At 51.7% G+C, this 20,567-nt stretch overlaps 1 protein-coding gene and 1 long non-coding RNA gene across 2 annotated transcripts; one reads left to right on the top strand and one right to left on the bottom strand.

The window, feature by feature from the left end:
* The first annotated feature begins 299 nt into the window (after positions 1-299).
* Positions 300-6,513, top strand: LOC146430132 (uncharacterized). The gene is made up of 2 exons (XR_014855264.1): positions 300-513; positions 5,875-6,513. It is a non-coding gene; the product is annotated as an uncharacterized LOC146430132 (long non-coding RNA).
* On the bottom strand, positions 5,995-19,327 carry ABCB9 (ATP binding cassette subfamily B member 9). The gene is made up of 12 exons (XM_085075459.1): positions 19,211-19,327; positions 17,008-17,704; positions 16,538-16,652; positions 15,932-16,062; positions 14,671-14,876; positions 14,077-14,274; positions 12,354-12,482; positions 11,013-11,201; positions 10,289-10,462; positions 8,742-8,901; positions 8,514-8,650; positions 5,995-7,736 (listed from the first exon to the last, which is right to left on the bottom strand). The coding sequence occupies exons 2-12, from the start codon at positions 17,618-17,620 to the stop codon at positions 7,398-7,400; spliced, it is 2,391 nt and encodes a 796-aa protein (XP_084931585.1). The 5' UTR covers positions 17,621-17,704; positions 19,211-19,327; the 3' UTR covers positions 5,995-7,397.
* Positions 19,328-20,567: the final 1,240 nt, after the last annotated feature.

Genomic DNA, 20,567 nt, shown 5'->3' with positions numbered 1-20,567 from the left:
GGGCGCGGTGGCTGAGCGGTTGGCGGGAGCGCCGTGAGGGGCTGTGGGTGAAGCTCCTGTGAGGGGCTGTGGGTGAAGCTCCTGTGAGGGGCTGTGGGTGAAGCGCTATGAGGGGCTGTGGGTGAAGCCCCCGTGAGGGTGTTGTGGGTGAAGCCCCTCTGAGGGATTTGTGGGTGAAGCTCTGTGAGGGGGCTGTGGGTGAAGCGCTCTGAGGGGCTGTGGGTGAAGCGCTGTGAAGGGAGCTGTTCCCTCCTCGCTGTGGGTGAAGCCCCTGTGAGGGGCTGCGGGTGAAGCGCTGTGAGGGGCTGTTCCCTCCTTCTCGCTGTGGGTGAAGCCCCTCCATGGCCGCAGAGCCCGCACAGAGCGAGCTTTGTGTGCTGCGCTCATGTGAGGCGCTCGGGGCCCTCGGAATCCCGAGGGATCAGTCACGGAGTCCTTGAGGTTGGAAAAGACCTCTGAGATCATCGAGTCCAACTTGTGACCGATCGCCAGCTCCTCCACCAGCCCGGAGTAGTGAGTGCCTCGTCCAGTCTTTCCTTAAAAACCTCCAGGGATGGGGACTTCACCACTTCCCTGGGCAGCCCTTTCCAATATTTTATGGCCCTTTCAATAAACAAATTCCTCCTGATGTCCCACCTGACCCTCTCCTGAGGCTGTTCCCTCTCCTCCTCTCCCTGTTCCATAGGAGCACAGCCTGACCCCATACCTGGCTGCCCCTCCTGTCAGGAGCTGTGCAGAGCCACAAGGTCCCTTCAGCCTCCTTTTCTCCAGGCTGAGCCCCTTTGCCAGCTCCCTCAGCTGCTCCTGGGGCTCCAGCCCCTTCCCCAGCTCTGTTCCCTTCCCTGGACACATTCCAGACCCTCACTGTCCATCCTGAATGGAGTGGCCCAGATCTGGACATATGACTCCAGGTGTGGCCCCAAGGATGTGGCTTCTGGGACACTCGGAGGTTGGACAGGTCCCAGGGATGGCTCGGACTCTGTCCTGTGTCCTGCAGGACAGAGCTGAGCTCTCAGAGAGCCTCCACAGTCCCACCACACACCAGCACAGAACTCCTGCCTGGAAGTGCTGTAGCCACTCGTGGCCTCCTTTTGTTTAAAACTCCACAGCCGTAAATTCGGAAGGAAAATCAGTAGATTTAACTTGCATTTCCTTACCAAGTTGGGACTTGGCTAGAGTAAATCTCAAAAGAGTGATTGCATTATTGTTCTCAAGCCTAGGCTGAATACTTATTTAGGCTAAAAATAGCTAAAAATCATATCTGGCCAAACTTTGGTATTAGGTCATTTCATCCGTCTGAAGCACTCTTTTCTTCAACAGTGAAGGTCAATAAATAATCCGTCAAAGATCTGTTTCATGGCAAATTTAAATGCTTTTGAAATGCAATGTAGCAAAAACTGCATCAATTAAACCACCATATATTTTGTTCTTCTGATTCATATCAGTCAAGTCACCAGCACTGTAAGTAGGCACTGTGTGGTAACCCTCAGGAGCAGCAGCTCCCCAATTACTGCTGCTGTTAGCAGAGCTGATAAAGACAATTATGCCTGGAAACAATTAATTGTGTTAACAGAGCCTAAGTTATATGCATCACTTGGCATGCACCACCTTCCTGGCTTGCTTTTGTCCCTACGTGGGTGTGGGTGTGTGTATTATTTCCGTGTGTGTAACACTGGAGAGAGAGCCAGGACCAGCCGTGAGCCAAGGGAGCAGGGGAGGGAATAGCCACGTGGTCTTTGTCCTCTGGAGTTGATAGTTTTGATCTAACCGGAAAAAAGAAATCCCTATAGTGACCAAAACCATCTTTGATGCAATGATGTTGCAGTCACACTCAGGAAGTGACCCAGCAGTTCCTGGCAGGACACAGTGATGACATGACAGCTTTATGGTTGTTCTTTTGTCCTGTAACTAAACTCAGCTCCCCATGCCTCTCAGCCTCCCAGAAGCACTCTTAGTTGTTATTATTATCCACAGGGAATAATGACCAACAAGGTGACCCTGCTAGAAGCCTTCCAGGCCTTCTGGCTGCGCGGTGCACTCCACAGCCTCGGTGCAATCTCGGTGCACTCAGAGGGAGCTGAGGGCGCGATGTTTGCGCAGCAGGAAGCTGAGCCAGGCTTGCTGAGGGTGGGGAGAACATGTTTGGTGATATGGGCATGTCCCATGTATCATAGAACTCACCCACCTGAGCACACCTACCTGCTGCAGGTATGTGCTCTGCTCCAGGTGAGTCAGCACTGTGCCCTGGGCTCTCACATGGGTTTGAACAGTCACTACAGCCCGGCTTTGTTATTTCAAACCAGGAGATAGTCTCCTTGCCAACACCATTCCAGGTACCCTGTATTTGCACATGCCCATCAGAGTTACAGCCATGTGTTTAACCTGCTGTAAATCTGCACATGCAAACACACATATAGATACACACACACACAAATAGAGGAATTAGTTGAGGGATTAGGAGAAGCCCTTTCTTCCCAAGAGCATTGGTAATTTGAACTTCATACCATAACTAAATGAATGGTTTGGGGGGGAGTGTGGTTTAGAAGAGTCTGACTCAGCTTCATGTTGTAAATCTAGTTTTACCACTGCCTTGCTGTGTGATCCTGAATGGAGTTCTCAGAGTCCCTCAACTATGGTGCCTTTTGCTTAAAAAGAGGAATAATAAGAACTCCTGGATCACAGGTGAGAACATAACTCACTTGTGCTCAAGTACAACATACATTGAAAATACTGCTTCTCCCTGTGAAGGTCATTAGGTTCTGGTGATGGTGGAGACGAGTCTGCATTAAACATCTGGGCTGCTTTTGAGAACTTTGGTCAGCACCTGCATGTGATTGAGTTTTCCAGTTGTCCAGAAAAGCAGCTGAAGCTGAGACACAAGATAGACATCAACTGCTTTTGTGTAATTATATTTTCTATTTGGGCAGGTAGGAGGGTGCCTTCCCATTCTGTAGTCTTCATGGAAGATGAAGGTTTTTTGACAGCACATCACTTGGACAGGATATGAAGGATTGCAGATAAACCAGGATTTTAGGCTACAGGGTTTATCAAGTATTGCAGTGCTGCAGGCTGGGATTTATCATCTCCCCAGGCTCGGTTCCTATTTGCCTTTGCTGAAATCCTTTTGAAGGGTGACAGCATTCAAGTACATTAAAACTGTAAGCAAGCAAAGTACAGAAGTCAGGATTTCTTGTTACAGGAGAAACGGATTTTAAAAAAAAAAAATTGTGAAGATTACAGGGGACACCATGTCATGGTGAATAAGGAGTTGGGCTCGGCAAGAACTGGCATCCAGACTCATTTAAATAAGATGTTAGATTTTTTTTTTCTATTTAAACTTGATCTTGAATTTCCTTCTGTTACCTCATATCCTTTTACGGTCAGTAGCACTGCACTCATGCATATTTATTAGATTTAGACATACTTTGCAAGTCACCTTCACATCTTATTTTCTTTTCCTGGACAAACTGGTTGGTTATGTACACATTGAATTTGCAAATCTCATCTTTGCTGCATATTAACCCCTATTAGTCTGGTTGCTCAATGCACAGATAAGTTTTTGGGCTTATTTGCAATTTAACTTCCTTCTGTATATTAAGCACGGCCCATACTTCTGTTTAGATTTCACAATCCAGATTCCTTCACACATGACAATTACCTGCATATTCAGCATCCTGGGAGAGATCAGTGCTCCTACTGTCTGAGAGAGAGCAGAAATTAGGTGTTTGAAAGATACTCCATCCTTTCAGGGAGCTGCAGGTGTGAGAAGGGCAGCAGGTTTATGTACCTGCACTTATTTTCTTTGCCTTAAATTCACAGTGAGGCTGGAAAAGAAGAGGCAGATGCTGTTTTTCCTCCCCAGACTAAACCACATCTCTGAACCTGAGCTAGAAGCACTTTCTGTTTGCTTGTGGCACTTCCAGACCTGCTGAAGGCCTAGAAAGTGCAGCCACTGAAACACACACAGCTGCTTATTGAGGCAGAGGTTGGTGTGGCAGAAGACAAGTTGCTGGAATAAACACAGCTGTGTTTTTTCCATCACTGTGTGCTCATTTACTGGGTCAGTCAGCCACAGGCCCTGGCTGTGGAAAGGTACAGGGTAAATCCATGTCCCTGGGGAAGTGCTGGGAATGTAGGATCCACTCTCAAATTTCACCTTGGATAGGTTTCTCTGTTGTTTGAATCAAATAAAGCTGTGGTTATACCTATTACAGGGAATGGTTAGAGCTTATTAATAGTGAGGAAAACAACCTGCCAAGGGATATACAGTCAACCTTTGCAATCAATTGTGCTTTCAAATGCTTAATTGCTTACAGTTCTGCCAGGACAGTCTTCAAGCTGTGCCCCCAGGTTAAAGTTTCAGGTGAACCCCTCTGAGTTCCATGTGAGGACTTTTCCCTTTGAAGAAAAGAATTTTTTTTTTAATCTCCATCACTCTAATTGAGAAGCTCTTCAACTGATTTTGTTCATGTTCCCCTGTAAATGTCAACTCTGGGCAAAGCCACAGCCACAAAATACTACAGCCCAGGGTTTCAGAGGGAAGAGTGGCCTTGTTTCCAGAAGAATAGCCTGAAACACAGACTGCCCATAGGCAGCCAGGCCCAGGGGATTGGGCAGCTCCAGGAAGCAGCTTGTGTTCCAGCACTGGAGCAGTTCCCACTGCTGTGCTGGGTGAAGCACAGCTTTACTGCCAGGCTTAGTCTGGCTAATGGGCATCTCTGACCCTGATTTTCACTTCAAAAAGAAGTCATGGTTGGAATGATTTAGAAAAGCAGGATTTTCTGTATAGTCCCAGGGTTTTTGCTGGCAAAAACATCTCCATTAGATTAATTCTGCTGGATCCCCAGTGGTGTGTGAAGCTCCCACCCATCTTCCAGGGCATAAGAAAACCCTCATGGCTTTAGCACACAAGCAGTGCCACTTGTCACATGCCAACAGCACAATAAAAGGGCCTGTTCAAGCCACAAGATGAGAGGCTCACTGGAAAAGTAGCCTTGAGTTATCTGGATGCAGGAGAGACAATTCAGCACCTGTGGCAATGAACAAAGCCAGGCCCTGTTATCATCTTGGACTGGTGCCACCAGCAGAGACAATCTGCTGTTTCCAATGTGTCATTTCAGTTCAAGCTGTTTGGACCTGACCTGGAAATACAATGCTGGGATTATCATCGTAGCAGGCTTGGGAAACAGGGTTCCCTTCCTGAAATTCAGTGTAGTTTTTGCAATAAAATTAATCTGATTGCATCCTTCTGATCCCTTTTTGCAGCCCTGCCTGGGAGAGACACACAGGATACAATCAAGTTATCTTTCCTGGTATCTCACATACTAAGGATCATTGTCCTACCAGTACCTTGCAGGGTGAGTTGGCTTCCTTAGTTTCCAGATAACCAATTTGGTTTTTCCCATTTTTCAATTAAGCAGAAATTAATTCCACTTTTATGAACCAGTGGCCACATTCTGTTTCCAGGTCCTGATAAAAATGCAGAATTAATCACTTGCCTGTAAGCATTGGGTGGAACCCCCAACCTCCTCATACCCACAGTGCAAATTTTCATCCAGCAGGAACTCTGGGCCATTTACTGAAGGGGTGACTGAGGAGTTCAGAGTGCCACACAGGTTCCCTGAATAGAGGGAGGGAAGACAAAAAGAGATCTTGTTCTTCTTCTGAGGCACAGATTGTTATCATATCACAAAAGGCAGCAGCTGAAAAGATTCCAGTCAGGCAGCACTGTGTTTTGAGAACAGCTTAGACTGCCTGTCCTTCCCCAGGAGACTGACACCCAACGGGATCTAGGATGAAAATGAGTTATCCTGACTGCTTGGCTCACAGCCATTATCAGATGCTGAAGTGTTTCACATACCTCCTTCTCTCTAGGTTCCTCTGCTCATTCCCCTGAACACGTGCAAGAGCAGCTGCATTCAGCCGTGGTGTCAGATGAACGTTACCCTGAAAACCCGGAATGCAAAAAACACCCCCAACCAGAGCAGCTCGACGTTGAGTGGCAGAGGTAGTATTTTATTTTTTTGAGCATCCCTCCTCAAGGACACTAAATTTAGAGTTTGTAAAACATCACTAAATGAAAACAAAACATTGCCAGTAACAAAAATGCAAACCTGCTGAAAAGGAAAATGCAGCAGCATTCAAGTATCAGAAAACATGAGAGCTAAAGTGCTTGAGAGAATTTCTTAACTATGCAGAGTCTGAACTCAGTGTTCCCCTAGAAATGCTATTTTTAAAACAGCACCTGCCTGGCTGCATAGCATTTTTCACCAGTCTATAGCAGGATAACACTACTAAGCCAGAGCCATTACCCCAAAGGGCTAGGAGCAACACATTTCTTTCTACCCCTCATACTAAAATAAATTATATTCAAAGAAACATAAAGTTCAGGCAGCTGAAGTTGGACTTCAAGGAACATGACTGTACGGTTTTCCCATGCAGTGAAGTCGCTAGCATGACCTGAAGCTGAACAAAGCTTTGGTGGGATTCATAAAGTGCTGTCTTTTAGTGTTTTATGCCTGTCTTTAGTAGTGGTTTTTTTCACACCAGCACCGGGGTTGTGAGTTAAAAAAAATTCCAAAGTAACAGACCAATTTTCAATGGATGCTGGAGCTAGACAGACATTGCACAGTGCACACAAATAACATTAAAAAACTACAAACAAATCAAACAAAAAAACACCCCAAGCCCCAAAACCTAACCCAGTTATGGTAAAACATTTCATCCTTAAAAACAAACACCCACCAAGCACCAAGAGCAAATCAGAAAGTAATATCTGCCTCTCAGTCCCCTGGCTTGTCCCAGCAAGGATGGATACTACATGATACAAGCTCAGCAGCAATGGTTGGGAGCCTGAGCCTGCAGGCACTCAGTGCAAAACTCTCCCGGCATTCAGCTCCATGGGAGTGATCCAGTTTTCACTGAAGCCAAAGGGAACTCCCTACAGGCTTCAGCCAATTTTGGATTAGCCCCATAGATTGACAGAGGGAACAGGACCTTGTTTTACAGTCACCGTTTTTCTATCCAGCCACAAAAGCCACCCCCTGAAATTCCTGGAGGGGTTTTCAATCTTCCCCTCCCCATGCATGCATTTAACATCCATTACAGTTAATAGCAGTTACACATGCAGATCGATGGGAGAAAAGTCCCAGTCGAGAAGAGTTACTGGTAGTAAGAAAAGAAACCCAGTAGAAATGCTGAGAATTGCTAAAGACCCAGCTCCCTCGAGTAAATCCCTGTTCTGCCAGCTGGCAGGTGCCTGCCGGCCCGTCCTGCAGGAAGCTCTATGGTGTGTGTTTGGGTGTGCAGGGTGTGTGACGCGGGGCGAGCCAGCGGCGCCGTTCTGCCACCTCCATCTCAGCGTCCCAGGGAGCGTCCGAGCGCCAGCCAGGCCACCCTCACTTGGGAGCAGCATTGTTGTAATCGTCCTGTGCCACGGCTGGCAGGGAATGGTCTATCCTGAACTCCTCCTCCAGCCCGCCGGGCGCCTTGGCCGAATCCCCCCGCGCTGCAGGCTGGACACTGTCCGTGCCGCCCCCCTCCAGCCCCAGGATCTGTCTCTGCACCAGCTTGGAATAAAGGCCTCCTTCTTCCATCAGCTCCTTGTGCGAGCCCTGCTGCACCACGCGGCCCTTGTCCAGCACAATGATGTTGTGTGCCCTCTCCACAGTGCTCAGCCTGTGAGCTATGACAAGCACCGTGTGGTTCTGCAAGTCGCCGTAAATCGCCTGCTGAATCTGCGGGGAGAAAAGGCGTTAGTGCCCAGGCACTGGGAGAACAGCAGCTTTGTGGCCTGTGTCCAGAAACCTCTGTGAGGAGGTCTGTTCTCCTCTAGCTCCCTGCAGCACTACCAGCACCAGCATGTCCAGCCCAGCTCCTGGCTGCAGCCTAAAGACCATCTCAGTCCAGCCAGGTGAGGTGTGAACACAGGTCTGGTCCTGCAAGCTGGGGACTTGTTACAGCTGGGCCTCAAATTTGGGGGCCACATGGTGCTGGCAGAAGCTGCAGGAAGCCGATACCTGGTGACTGCAGCTGCTCAGAAAAGCAGGATTCTTTCCTGAGAGTATCAAGGCAAGGCAAGAGAGGTTTTTTTCCAGTCAAGAGACAATAGCACTGACGTCTAAAGGCAGGCAGGTGGCCATCAGGCACATGTCACATTGACACCCCTGGGTAGCCAAAACCAGCCCTGGGCTGGCATCAGGTACCACACACGTGGCTGAGGACCTGTGAGGCAGCAAGCTGCTCCAAGGTCAGACACTTGTGCTGCCCCAGCAGGATTTGTCCTCTGAGATCGGAGGCACGTCCTCAAATCCCAGCCTTGAAAAGGCTTTCCCTCATGTCATTGCATCAGTGAGACCAAACTGCTGCTGGTAGAGCTGTTTGGTCATCACATCCCAGACAGATAAACCACTTCACAGGATGCTCAAGACTAAGCTTGTCCACAAGCGGGAAATTGAAGCTACAGTCTGTCCTCCAAACCCTCTTTGGCCCAAACACCCAAGTCACCCCCTCACCGCGTGCTCGCTCTCTGCATCCAGCGCGCTTGTGGCTTCATCCAGGATGAGGATGGGAGGGGCTCGGATCAATGCCCTGGCAATTGCCACTCTCTGCTTCTGGCCACCTGACAGCTGAGCTCCTTTTTCACCTGCCTCTGTTGGGTCAAGAGAGAGGGGAAGGGGTCAAAATAAAAATCAAGAGCTGTCACAGAGTCCAGCTGCCAGGCCCAGCAGCAGGGTGGGTACCTGTGTGGTAGCCGTCCTGTAGCTCCGTGATGAAGCTGTGAGCATTGGCCTTCTGGGCAGCCTGAACCACTGACTCGAAGGAGGCTGAGGTTAAGCCATAAGAAATATTATCTGCAATAGAGCGGGCGAACAGCACGGGCTCTTGGCTCACCAGAGAGATCTGCAAGAAGCAAGGGAGAGCAGGGGTGAGGAGCAGAAGGTGCACTGCACGGCATCTTGGATCATTGAGATTTGTTCCTGCTGAGTAAGGACCAAGATCAAGATATAAAAGTGTCATTTATCAAGATACAGAAGTGCTCAATGTGAGCTTCCAGTGAGGGTCCCCAGTTTGCATCATCTGCTGGAAAGCCATTTTGCAGGAAAGAAACCTGATTCAATGCTGGCACACTAGCATCTGAGATGGGCTTCTCCCTCCGAGACCCTGCTGTGGTTTTGTTCCAAATCCATCATTCCCATCACTGTTTGCATTTCCCAGAATGGAAAACCAGTTGCTGGGATAAGTCAAGCTGGAGAGACCCTCTCCCAGGCCCTTGCTGATTTTCCTTTCAAGGCCAGTAATCACTCTTGGGCTGTGTGAATGAACCCTCTTGCATCTTTTAATCCCAAATGAGCAAGTTAGGGACGTAACTGCTGCAATTCCTTAATTGCTTAGCAACAGTCTCCCTGTCCTGCCTTACAGCCATGGCTGCTCAATCTCACGTTTAGCTGCTTTATCAAACCCTTGATATTGGAATAAATCGAACCTTTCAAACCATTACTCAGAACTGTGTAAGGAGAGAGCCAGGGAGACACGGTCGTATTTTATTTGACTTCTGCCCACGCTCCTAACACCACACCAGGCTTTCTAAACTGAAAGACTTGCTTGGCTTTTGATTTTCGCTCCGTACGGGCAGGGAATGTAAATTAGTCACAGTGACTTTGGCTTTCCAGCCTGTCTCTGATCAATTGTTTTCAGGTTTTCCTGCTGACTGGTGAGGCCATTTGCTCTAGGGGCAAACAAAGGAGGCAGTTACTTGTAGAGATGAAGGCTGATCTGTGCTGACACACAGATGAGAGCTGAGGGGCCCAGACCCCTCTGCTAGGCAAACCACCAGCCCTTCTGGTGTTCCAGCTGCTGCCAGGATCCTGAGAGGTTTAACTCCCCATTAGCTGAGAATTACTTTAAGATCTTAAGGTAGAAAGTGCTTGAGGAATGTAAAATTCTTTTTCCAAACCCAATTTAGATGATAATTAATCCAACAGCCAAAACCATATTTCTACTGGGTAGGCCAAAAAATACCAAACAAAACATATTTTTTGTTCTGGTTTTGGAAGGCTTCCCCTTCAAACCACTCTCCATCCCTTTCCCTTCCACCCCCACAAATTATCCGAATTAATTTCTGGGACCACTTCCAGCCTCCAGCTTTCTGGACGTTTCTGAGGCTGCCAGATCAAATCCAAAGCAATGTGCAACAGCGCCATGCACCCCCTCTGAGCTCTGCAGGGGATCACTGGCCTAAGCAGAACACAGGTATCATAACCAGAATACACGTATCAGTCGCTCGTACCACGGAGTGCAGGTACTTGTGATCGTACATGTTAATGGGATGCCCGTCCAGCAGCACCTGCCCGTCCTGCAGAGGGTAGAAGTTCTCCAGGATGTTGACACAGGAGCTCTTCCCACTCCCCGAAGGACCCACCAATGCTGTCACTTTGCCAGGGTGCAGGGTGAAGGACACGTTCTGCAACATGGATGGGAGAGCACACTCAGGTCTGGGCTTTTCCCAGTGTCCTGGGGCACTACACAAGAGAAGTAGCCAAAATCTGGCCAGAGTGACCTTCTACCTTGGTAATGTGCCACATCAGCCATTTCTCCTGGCTCTGTGGGAGCAAAAGGCCTCCAAATTGCTTCAGATTTGCCTGCTGATATAGCAGGTCCTCTAAAAACTGCAAAGCAAACTGACCTCTTTGCTACCTCCCCCTGCCTCATGATCCCAGCCCCCCCTCCCACGGAAGCAGTCTGAGGCAGCTTGGCACAAAGCCCTGTACCACGCTGACATGTCTAATGCCTGAGCAGGGAACAAGGGTTTTATTAATAAACCTCATTCCTAGTAAGGAAGGCCAGCCCTAAACACCCGCTGTTCCTTTTAATCTGTTTTCCAGCATGTGCTGAGCCTGCCTTTACACATCTCCAACAGGCAGCTGACACTCCCCATGGGCTGAGGTTTGGCTCTTACCAGGATGGAGCAGCAGCATGTGGTGCTGGGAGTGCACAGTGCCCGTGGGGCTCACCTGGAGGACCTGCGTTGCAGAGCGAGTGCGGTAGGAAAACGTCACATTCCTGAACTCCACCTTCCCATCCACGTGGTCTGGGGCCAGGGACCCATCGTGCACCATCGTGGGTTTGCGGTCAATGAACTCGAAGACCTTCTCAGCAGCTCCCACTCCCTGCATGAGGCCACTGTACACAGAGCCGATGGACTGGAAGGGAAGAGGCAGCAGTGAGACCCTCCCATGTGATGGAGAAATCACTGAGTGCCACGCCTAATGAGAATGGCTGAAGCATTCCCAAGTCCCCTGTCCGCTGACATTGACTACAGTCATCAGACACAGGAAAAGACAACTCTTCCTCCTCTGCTGGGTATGGGAGGGATACATGGACAATCCAGGGAAGGGGCATTTTTCAATATTAAACCCAGAGCTGCAGAACAGTTTGTACTGCAACTGCCACTCCCATCGGGAGGGGAAGAAAACCCCAAACCAAACTAAATCCACACCAAAACCACAGCCTGGAAATCCCACCAGAGCCTGCAGTCATGCAAACAGATGGTGAGTGCAGGCAAGCTGCCTCCAGCTCTGCTCTGCCCCTGCATAGAGGCTGAAGCACCACCAAAACCACACTTGGCTGTGAGGAAACCTCGACTGGATCATTTCTGCTTGGATTAGCCAAGCTTATGTCTCTGCAAGGGGAAAGCAGCCCTGGGTGGGCTCTACCATCCCACCCACAATCCCATCTTGCTAACATGCTGCCAACGCAGCAGCTTGCAGCCTATTCCAGGGAACAGAAAAAAAAGTAATATAATTAAGTTTTTAATGAAGCCTGAAATTTAACAGGCAGCTTTGTAATCCCTTCATTCTTCATGCCAGGAAATGTGCTTGGGAGGCAGCCAGGGCTCTGCCCTTCAGCAGGGCCAGCCTGACCCCTCTGCTCCCAGTTGCCTTTTTGGGGGGGATGAGCTGCTTCAGGAACATTAAGGTTGTGAGACCACAGCACGGGAGGAGTGGGGAGCAGAGAGGTGAATCCCCCCTCTGGTTGTGCCACAGCACCAAAGGAATGTGTCATGGGAAAGTCAATACTGGATCTACCCCTGCAACTGCCCTGGGACCCTGTGGGAGATCAACATCCTCTTGACACAGGGTAGCCCAGAAGGTGGGGAGGCCCTGGCACAGGCTGCCCAGAGAAACTGTGGCTGCCCCACCCATGGAAGTGTCCAAGGCCAGGTTGGATGAGGCTTGGAGCAACCTGGGATAGTGGAAGGTATCCCTGCCTAAGGCAGAGAGTTGGAATGAGATGGTCTTTAAGGTCCTTTTCAACCCAAACCATTCTGTAATTCCCTGATAAAACAGACTCACCTCCATGCAGTCTCCCAAGACAAACTCATAAATGATGAAGGATATCAGGTTTCCACTCGTCATCTGCCCGGAGATCACGAGGTGCCCACCGTAGTAAAGGATGCTGACCTGGACCACCAGGAGAGTCAGCTGAAAGCAAGAAAACACCCCAGAATCAGCAAGGACAACTGATATTTTGGTGTGTTTGTCATTATTCACACAACAGCCTGAACTTCATGTGCTGACATTTATTCTTTGATCCCTGAGCTGAGGATCCCTGACAGTGCAGCTGAGAGCCCTAGGAGCGAGCCATGGATATGAGAAGGGAAAAACAACTCAAGTACATGGGCTGATTTAAGGAGCTGGGCAGATATCTTTCAACAAAACAAGTCTCGAGGGACAGCAGCCAAGGAGGGAGAATTTATCTGAAATAACAGAGCATTTCATGAACTCCTCTCTTGGACTAAGGTCCTGAAGTATAATAATCTATGTCCAAATTATCCAAGGCATGCAATCACCTCACCGCTAAAATAAACTTTCTGTTATATGAGTGTGACACATTTTAATTTAGAACACCAAATCAAGCCAGGAGTTAATGCAGAATATCCTCCTTGCACGTACAAGTCCCTGAAGCATAGCCTCAGCTCTCATCTGAAGTCAGTGTGGGGGGTACCACCTACTCTAGAAAGGAGACAGATCAGCTTTGATGTGACAAATACCAGCCCCTTTTATTCAGCTGGTTTTGTTCCATGCTGTCCAGGTGCTCCAAAAAGCAGTGACGCCCTAGTGCCCTGTGGGACCAGAACAAGCTGTAAATTCACACTGACAAAAATACTGGGGTAAAAAAAGCCTCCTCTATTTGCTCTGCCATGATCTGACCTTAAGTGCTGTGTTCCCTTCAAGAAAGACTCTACTATGGCTGAGCTATATCCATTGTTTTTTTCTATGTGAGCTCTGCAGGAGCACTTTTTGAGGGTTTTTGCCTTCTTAAACTTGTCAGGATCACTGTCAACCCAGTTCATGCTCTAGCTTCACCTGGGAGCCCAGAAATAATGCTAAGGATGCTCCCATTTCCAGACTTGGGAAAGCATAACGTCTCTCACAGCTGCACAAAGGCACCATAACTCACAAACCCTTCACCAGAGACTACTTCGATCCCGGAATGTGCAGACATAAGGGCAGCCTCACGTGAGGGTTTTGCCGATGCTGGAGAAGTCCCAAACCATCTGGTGTTAAATGATGAAAAAGCATTTTGCAGGGGAGAAAAAAAAAGGAGAAAAAGCCCAAAGCCAAAGCCCAGCAGCCTCCCCCAGCCACCACCCACACGCGGAAAATCTCTGTTCCTGAGCAGAAGCTCAACCAACGCCGCGGCTGTTCCCCAGCCGGAGCCCTGGAGCGGAGCTGGCACAGGCATGCACTGCAGCACCACACAGGCACGGGCTTCTCCACGACCTTGAGCTCTTATCCATTATTTCCCTATTTGCAGGGGAAAACAGGCAGTTCCATGGAACGACGCAACGCTGCCTCGGGGCGGAATGGGATGTGTCATTTGATGGGTGAAACTAATTAATAATCAAGGGACTGGGGATGACTGGTAGCAGACAGCAGGGCCGGGCTTGCCCCTCCAGAGTTCCCTGGAAGCGGAGAAGAACCATGTGCATGCGCCATGTGCATTCTGGGATCCAAAGAGACTCCCCTGCCCATCTCAGCCCCACACAGGGAAGCCCCAGTGCCATCCACCTACCCCGCTGGACCAGACATAGTAGGTGTAAGCCATGGCCTCCCGCTTGTTGAGCTTGTACACCTGCTGCAGCTTCTGCCAGTACACGTTCGCCTCTGTCTCCTCGTTGGCGAAGCTGCGGACAGTCTTCATGGCCGAGATGGTCTCCTCGGCTGTGTTGTTGGCCTTGGCCAGGGCGTTCTGCACGTCCTTGGAGAGCTTCTGCAGGGAGCAGGGGGAGGCAGAGGGGGCTCAGCGGGTGGCAGGCTGCCCATGGCACATCTTCCCGCTTGCCTTGGGCTCTGGGATCCCACCAAGTGACTCCAAAGGGAGAGGAGAGATGGCGTGAGGACAGGCAGATGCATACAGGACATTTCACTGCCCAGCCACCTCTTCTGTCAGATCTGAGATGCTTCCACTCCTGAGCATGAAGCAAGGTAAGAGCCCAGGCTACACCTGTCTGTCCACATAGGTTGAATGTCACCTTCCTGCCCCCACTGCCAGCAGCAAAAGACTTCAGCATCACTCCCACCAGCTCCAAGGCCACCCACAACCTCCTTGATGGCTTCACAGGGAAACCAGCCCAGCACTATGGCAATGCCAGCTGCTCCTGCCTACCTGGTAGTACTTCCCATAGACATCAGACACCAGCATGATGATGGGGAAGCCCATGAAGGTGACGAGTGAGAGCTTCCAGGAGAGGCTGAACATGAAGAAGATCACGCCCGTGGCCTTCACCACATTGCGCAGGAAGATGTTGATGTTCTGGGAGACCAGGTCGCTCACGATGGTCGTGTCCGACGTCAGGCGGGAGATGACGTCCCCTGCAGCAACGAGGGGTCAGGGAAGGGGAGAGCAGGGACACGTCACTGTGGCAGGTCACTGCCTAAGCATGTCCCACGTCCCTTGCCAGGGGCCAGATGGAGCTCCCCATCCAACCCTCTGGGGGTCTGAAGGGTGGCATGGAAGGAGGGCAACTCTCCACTGCTGTGGATGCAAAGCAAAAGAGAGGAGCTTGGATTGCTGCATGCACAAGGGGAAGGAGATGCACCTGGAGGCACAAGCTACATCCCTGGGTCACTGAGGGTGGCTGTGGGACAGCAAAGGGGACTGTGGCAGCATCCTACACCGGAGGGCAGCCCCCAGCCACACAGTCCACAGCCTGGAGCTGACCCAAGGAACCTGGGGACATGGGTCCAGCAACTAAGGGATGAAGCTCTGGCAGTGCCTTTTGGTGGAGCTGAGTGTTACAGCCAGCAAACATCACCGTGAACTCCTAAATACTTGGTCTGTGTTTGAGTCCAGCTGAATTCCCACACTTTTGTGCAAGTCCAGGGTTACCCATATCTCACTTCCAGTAACATCTCTGCTGTCCTCAGCTACCAAGGCACTGTGCAGTGACAGCAACAGCCTCAAAACTAAAAATACCACCGAGACAAAATTAAGTGTGTGAAAGTTACACCAGAGTGGCACAGCCTGGGACCAGGACTAGGACAGGGCTGAACTGCAAGTGGAGAAAGCAACAAGCACACCCAGCAAGCTTCACACACCCCAGGTTTTGGGGCCTGGAACAGAGCTGGCAAGTGGCCCGCCAATAAACACTGATGGGACGAGGGAAGTAGGAGTTTTGGGGGTGCATGGAGGGGAGTACGTCAGCCCAGGACTGCTGGATGCCAGGCTGATGGGTCACAATAGGACATCCCCATGGTGGGAGGCAACCAAAAGGGAAGAGCTTTCTGCCTCTATTTCTAACCACGAGCATGTGAGTGCTGCCTTTGGCTGCCCCCAGTCTGCTGCGTGCCGGTAGGGCAAGCCAGGGGGCAAAACTCTGGGATGGGATAGAGGAGTCAGAGCAAATCCGGGGGAGAGAGGAACCAACCTGTGCGATTCTCATCAAAAAAACTCATCTCCTGAGACACCAGTGACCTGAAGAGGCAGTTGCGAAGGCGGATGTTCAGTCTTGCAAAGATGAGCGTAAAAACGCCGCCCCGGACACCTGCGGCAAATGAGCTAATTGCAGATAAGAAACATTATAGAGCCATGGACACGAAACCCTCTCAGCAACACAAACATCCCCACGCCAGGCCAAGGGCCTGGGCAGTGCTGGCACCACTTATCACCCAGGAAACCAGCCCACACTTCTCCTGGGTGCCACCAGCACAGTGGTGGCTGGTCCTAACCATGGCAGTCACAAGCTTTGGGAGGGAACACAGCACTGCTGGAACAGCATTCCGCAGGGAACCCATTCCCTGTGTCTGTTCCTGCTCCCCCACCTCCAGCAGATGGATATGAAGGGCTACATAAAGGCCCCGTGACTGCCAACCACAGCCTCTCTGCACTGTGGCAGCACAGAGAATTTAAAGCACATCCCTGTGGTCTGGCAGCAAAGTGGTGGAATGGCTGTCTGCACCCACCATCACCATGAGCTCCTGTGGGAAAACCCTAAACTCCTCCTTGTGAGGGCCAAATCCAGCCCCTGGATTACCTTCCTATGGCGAGCAGCGACATGACCAGCACTGCCGTGGAGAAGCGATCCATGCTCTTCTGCACCACGATGCCGTCAATAGCCAGCCCTGTGTAGTAGGGCAGGAAGGTCTCTCCTGCAGGACAAGTACAGGACATGGAGGTTCAGCCCCACTGCATGGGATCGGCACAGGATCTGTATTCCCAATTGCAACAGCCTGTGGACAGTGCCATCCCCACCACAGAGATACTCAGCCATCACACAAGATGCCTCAGGATATGCAGCCCTTAGTAGCATGTGGGGATGTTGCAGTCCCAGTGTATTTTATCCCCTACTGCATTTGGTTTTGCCCCCCTGCAATCTTTACCCACCCCCTGCAGCATGTGCCACCCAGCACCCCCAAAACCAGCAATCCTAGGGTGCTTCCAAGCCCCACCACGATTCTGTCCCTCCTGGTGAGGATGGGAGCACACCATGGTCCCTTCACTCACCTAAGGCGGCCACAAGGAGGAAGAAAGAGGCGATGCCCAGGAAGAAGGCATCTGGCTTGGTGTAGGACAGCAGTTTATGGATGGTGGGACCTGCTGCCTCCTCCCGCTTGTCCCTCGGGGCGCCCCCATCACAGCTCTCCTCCACCTCAGCACGGGACTCAGTGCCAGGCCCCAGCGCCTCGCGGGAGGAGGTGACACAGGCCAGCAGCTGCCACAGCCCGAAGGTGGCTGCCAGCGCCACGTAGGTCCAGGCAAAGAGCCCCCAGAACCAGGGGTCCCGGATGGTCTTCCGCACCTCCGAGTAGAGCAGCAGCTTCACCATCATGTAGATGCCCATGAGGAGGCAGACGACGGCGATGAAGGTCCGCGATGCCTTGAGGCGCCGGGGGCCATAGGCCGTGTTGGTGGCCACGCCGATGGCAGCGCCCAGCAGCACACAGCTGCGGTACAGGCAGCCCCCCCAGATGTCCAGCAGCGAGTTGAAGATGTTGAAGTGCCGCAGGTCCTGCAGGACATTCCGGCCACCCTGGCCATGGGTGTAGAGCAGTGTGGTGACCACCACATCGGCCCCGCTGAACACCAGAGTGCTGGCCACCGCCTTCCAGGCACGCATCCTTGTCGCCGGGCTGGGGGTCACTGAGGTGGTGACTGAGGTGACAGCCCTAGCACAGGAAGGATGTGCTCATGTCGGCCTCTGCTGCGGGGTGAGAAGAGGGGGACGGGGTTGTTATTCACCCCACGGAGATGGAAGGGAAAGGGAAACAGGATGGGGGACAACTGTGCCAGCTCACCACCAACCCATCCTGACCCCGGACACCATCTGCACCTTCCTCCCCTCCTCTGCTGCATATGCTCCAAGGTATTTCATTAAATGAGCACCACAAACGAAGACAAACTTCCCTCCCGGATGCTTTCACCAGTCCTGAATCCCAAAGCAGAAATCTGCTCATCCTGGTAGGAACCTTTGCCCCCGCTTGCGGAGGTGGCTGCGGGGCCAGCTGGGCGGTCTCTGGCCGCTGGGTGCTGCCATGACATCTGTGCAGCCACGTGTCCTGCGCTACGGAGCCGGGTAGGTGTTAAACTTGGACAGTCATGATCCGAGAGTCCCTGCCTGCCTTTCCCAAGACAAAGCTGAAACTGAGCAGTCAAAACCGTAGGAAAGCAGATGGGAGAGCAGCTCAGCTTTGCAATGGATCCCCGTCATCAAAATAAGAATATATCATAGGTACCGCAGCTTGTCACACCTTACTGTCCTCAGCCCTCTTGGATATTAATTCGGGGTAGCCCACTAAACCTGCTGTGCAGTCGGCGTGCAGTTCAATGACACAACAAAAATCCCGAGAGGAAATTAAAAAGAGATTGGAATTCCACAGCTGCGTCCCGTGGGAGAGGAAGCCTCCGGGGTGGGATGCTGCCTTTGCTGTCGCCCGGGGATCTGGGGCAGGATCTGAATGGACACGGGAAACGGCAAAAAACTCGACCTGCTCTAAGCCGAGCGAGCCGCTCACCTGCTCCGGTGCCATGCCCTGAGGTGCCACGCGTTGGCAAGAGGGAGGTACCTGATCCTGAAATTTGTGCTGGCTAAGCAGCTCGTGACGGTGCACAGTGCGGAAGGCACCGCCAAGGGGTGCCATGTGTCGGCCACACTCCGGCCTGGGTGACCGCAGCCCCCAAAACCAATCCACCGGGAGAAGGACAGCCCTTGGCACTGGACAAGCTGCGCCCTTGGGCGAGAGCTGCTCGGTTGTCAGGCGAGCGGGATAAAAAGCTAAAAAGCGGAGGAAAACAGGGCAGAGGCTGCAATTTGGGGAGGCACAGGGGTTTATGGGATGGGTGGGTAAGGCGGGATGGAGGCAAAGCAGAGCAGCGATGCCAGGGAGGAACAGGACACGCTTCCCAGGGTGCTCGCTGCTGCCATCCGCTGCAAAGCTGCGCGGATCCGGCCCGCTGGGGAAGGAAGAGGAGGAGTAGGAGGCAGCCACCGCAGCTCCCTACCACCCGCAGCCGTATCCCCAGCTCCCGAGCTGGAGCCGCCCAAGGTTCCCCGACGCATCCCGCCTTCCCCCCGCCGGAAAATGTCCCGAGGGGCGGGAAACGCCCGGGAAGGGCCGTGCCCGCCATACCCGGCACGGACACCCACACACGGCTCCCCCCTTCAGACCACACGGGCAGCTCTGCCTCGGCCCGCCCGGACGGGTCTTACCGGCGGCGGGAGCGGGGATCAGCGGGGATCAGCCCGGACCGACCCGGCGGCGGCGGCGCGTCCCGGGAACAAGGTCGGTGGTGGGCGTGGCCGGAGGGGCGTGGCCACTCGCCGACCACGCCCTCTCCTGCGGCGCGGCCCCGGCCCCGCCCACGGCCGAGCGGCGGCACCGGAGACCCCCCAATTGGACCCCCAAATTGGTCCCCAGTCCCCCCTCTCCGCCCTGCTAGGGTAAACCCTGCCCGACGCGGCCAAGGCAGCCCCAGAATTTTCCTCCCCTTAGAAGGTTTTTTATCCTCCCCAAATACATAGGTTTAAATTTTAAAAACTATTTTATTGGTGCTATCTCATTTCTGCAGTAGAGGGAAAATACAACAGAGGAGTTGGCTCAAAAGCAACCGGGGAAAGGGCTCAAAATAATTTAAAATTAATCCTTAAAGAGCAGCTCGACAGGAGTTTAATTAACCCTTTAAGAGGGACTTGACAAGGGTTTAATTAACCCCTAACACAGAGGGATCCACTTTCAAGAAATCCAGTTTGTAAATTACTTTTCCCCTTCACCTGCCACTCCAACTGTGAAGTAAGGGCAGGGCTCAGGCTGTTCTCTGGGTAGCACCCATGCATCCAGGTGGGCTACACTAGTGACAGATGGGCAGGGCAGTGTCATTATCCCAGAGTTTCCATGTGTTTTTGGAATGCCGGGCTTTAAAACACCCCTGTGACCCTCACTAGCACAGGAACAGATTTCAGGATTCCTGGAGTTCATGCCCTTTCTGGAGAGAACAGAATGATGACGTTATAAAAATCAAATTCATTTTTCTCTGCCTGGATAACCAAAACCAAAAATATCACATTCTGTTGTTGATTTTATTTCTGCTAGTAAGTGCTTAAAACTAAGGAAAAAAAAAAAAATCTCTCACTTCAAGCCCTTCCCACATCCACCAGGAACACAGTCAGACCTGGAGTGACTATTCCTGGCTCAGGCTCACAGCAGGGACACTTTTAAGCTGCAGGAAACATTGTCCATGGCTAAGCTGGGTCTGGTTTCTGCTTCTCTTCTATCTGCACACAGGTCACTCATGGGCTTTGGTGCAATCACTCCCAAAAGGGCAACTTTAAGCCACAGTCCAGGTGGAGCTTTTTGGCAGGACTGAGTCTCTCCCTGCCAAACCTAAATGAGGATGGTGCCACCTCCCTTGGTCCGAGGGATGATCCAAGGGCAAACCTGGACCAGAAGGAAGTGAACAGACTCCCTTGTCTGAACCTTCCCCCTCCTTTCTGCCAGGACAGAACAGGCACATCTACACCCTGCACTCCCATGCAGCTGGGCCACCATCCTCGGGGACAGTCCATGCTG

This window comes from Lichenostomus cassidix, chromosome 15 (genome assembly GCF_008360975.1).
Source record: "Lichenostomus cassidix isolate B80296 chromosome 15, HeHo_3.0, whole genome shotgun sequence".
Classification (NCBI taxonomy): domain Eukaryota; kingdom Metazoa; phylum Chordata; class Aves; order Passeriformes; family Meliphagidae; genus Lichenostomus; species Lichenostomus cassidix.
The sequence above is the reverse complement of the archived record's forward strand: the minus strand, read 5'-3'. Positions and strand labels throughout refer to the sequence as shown.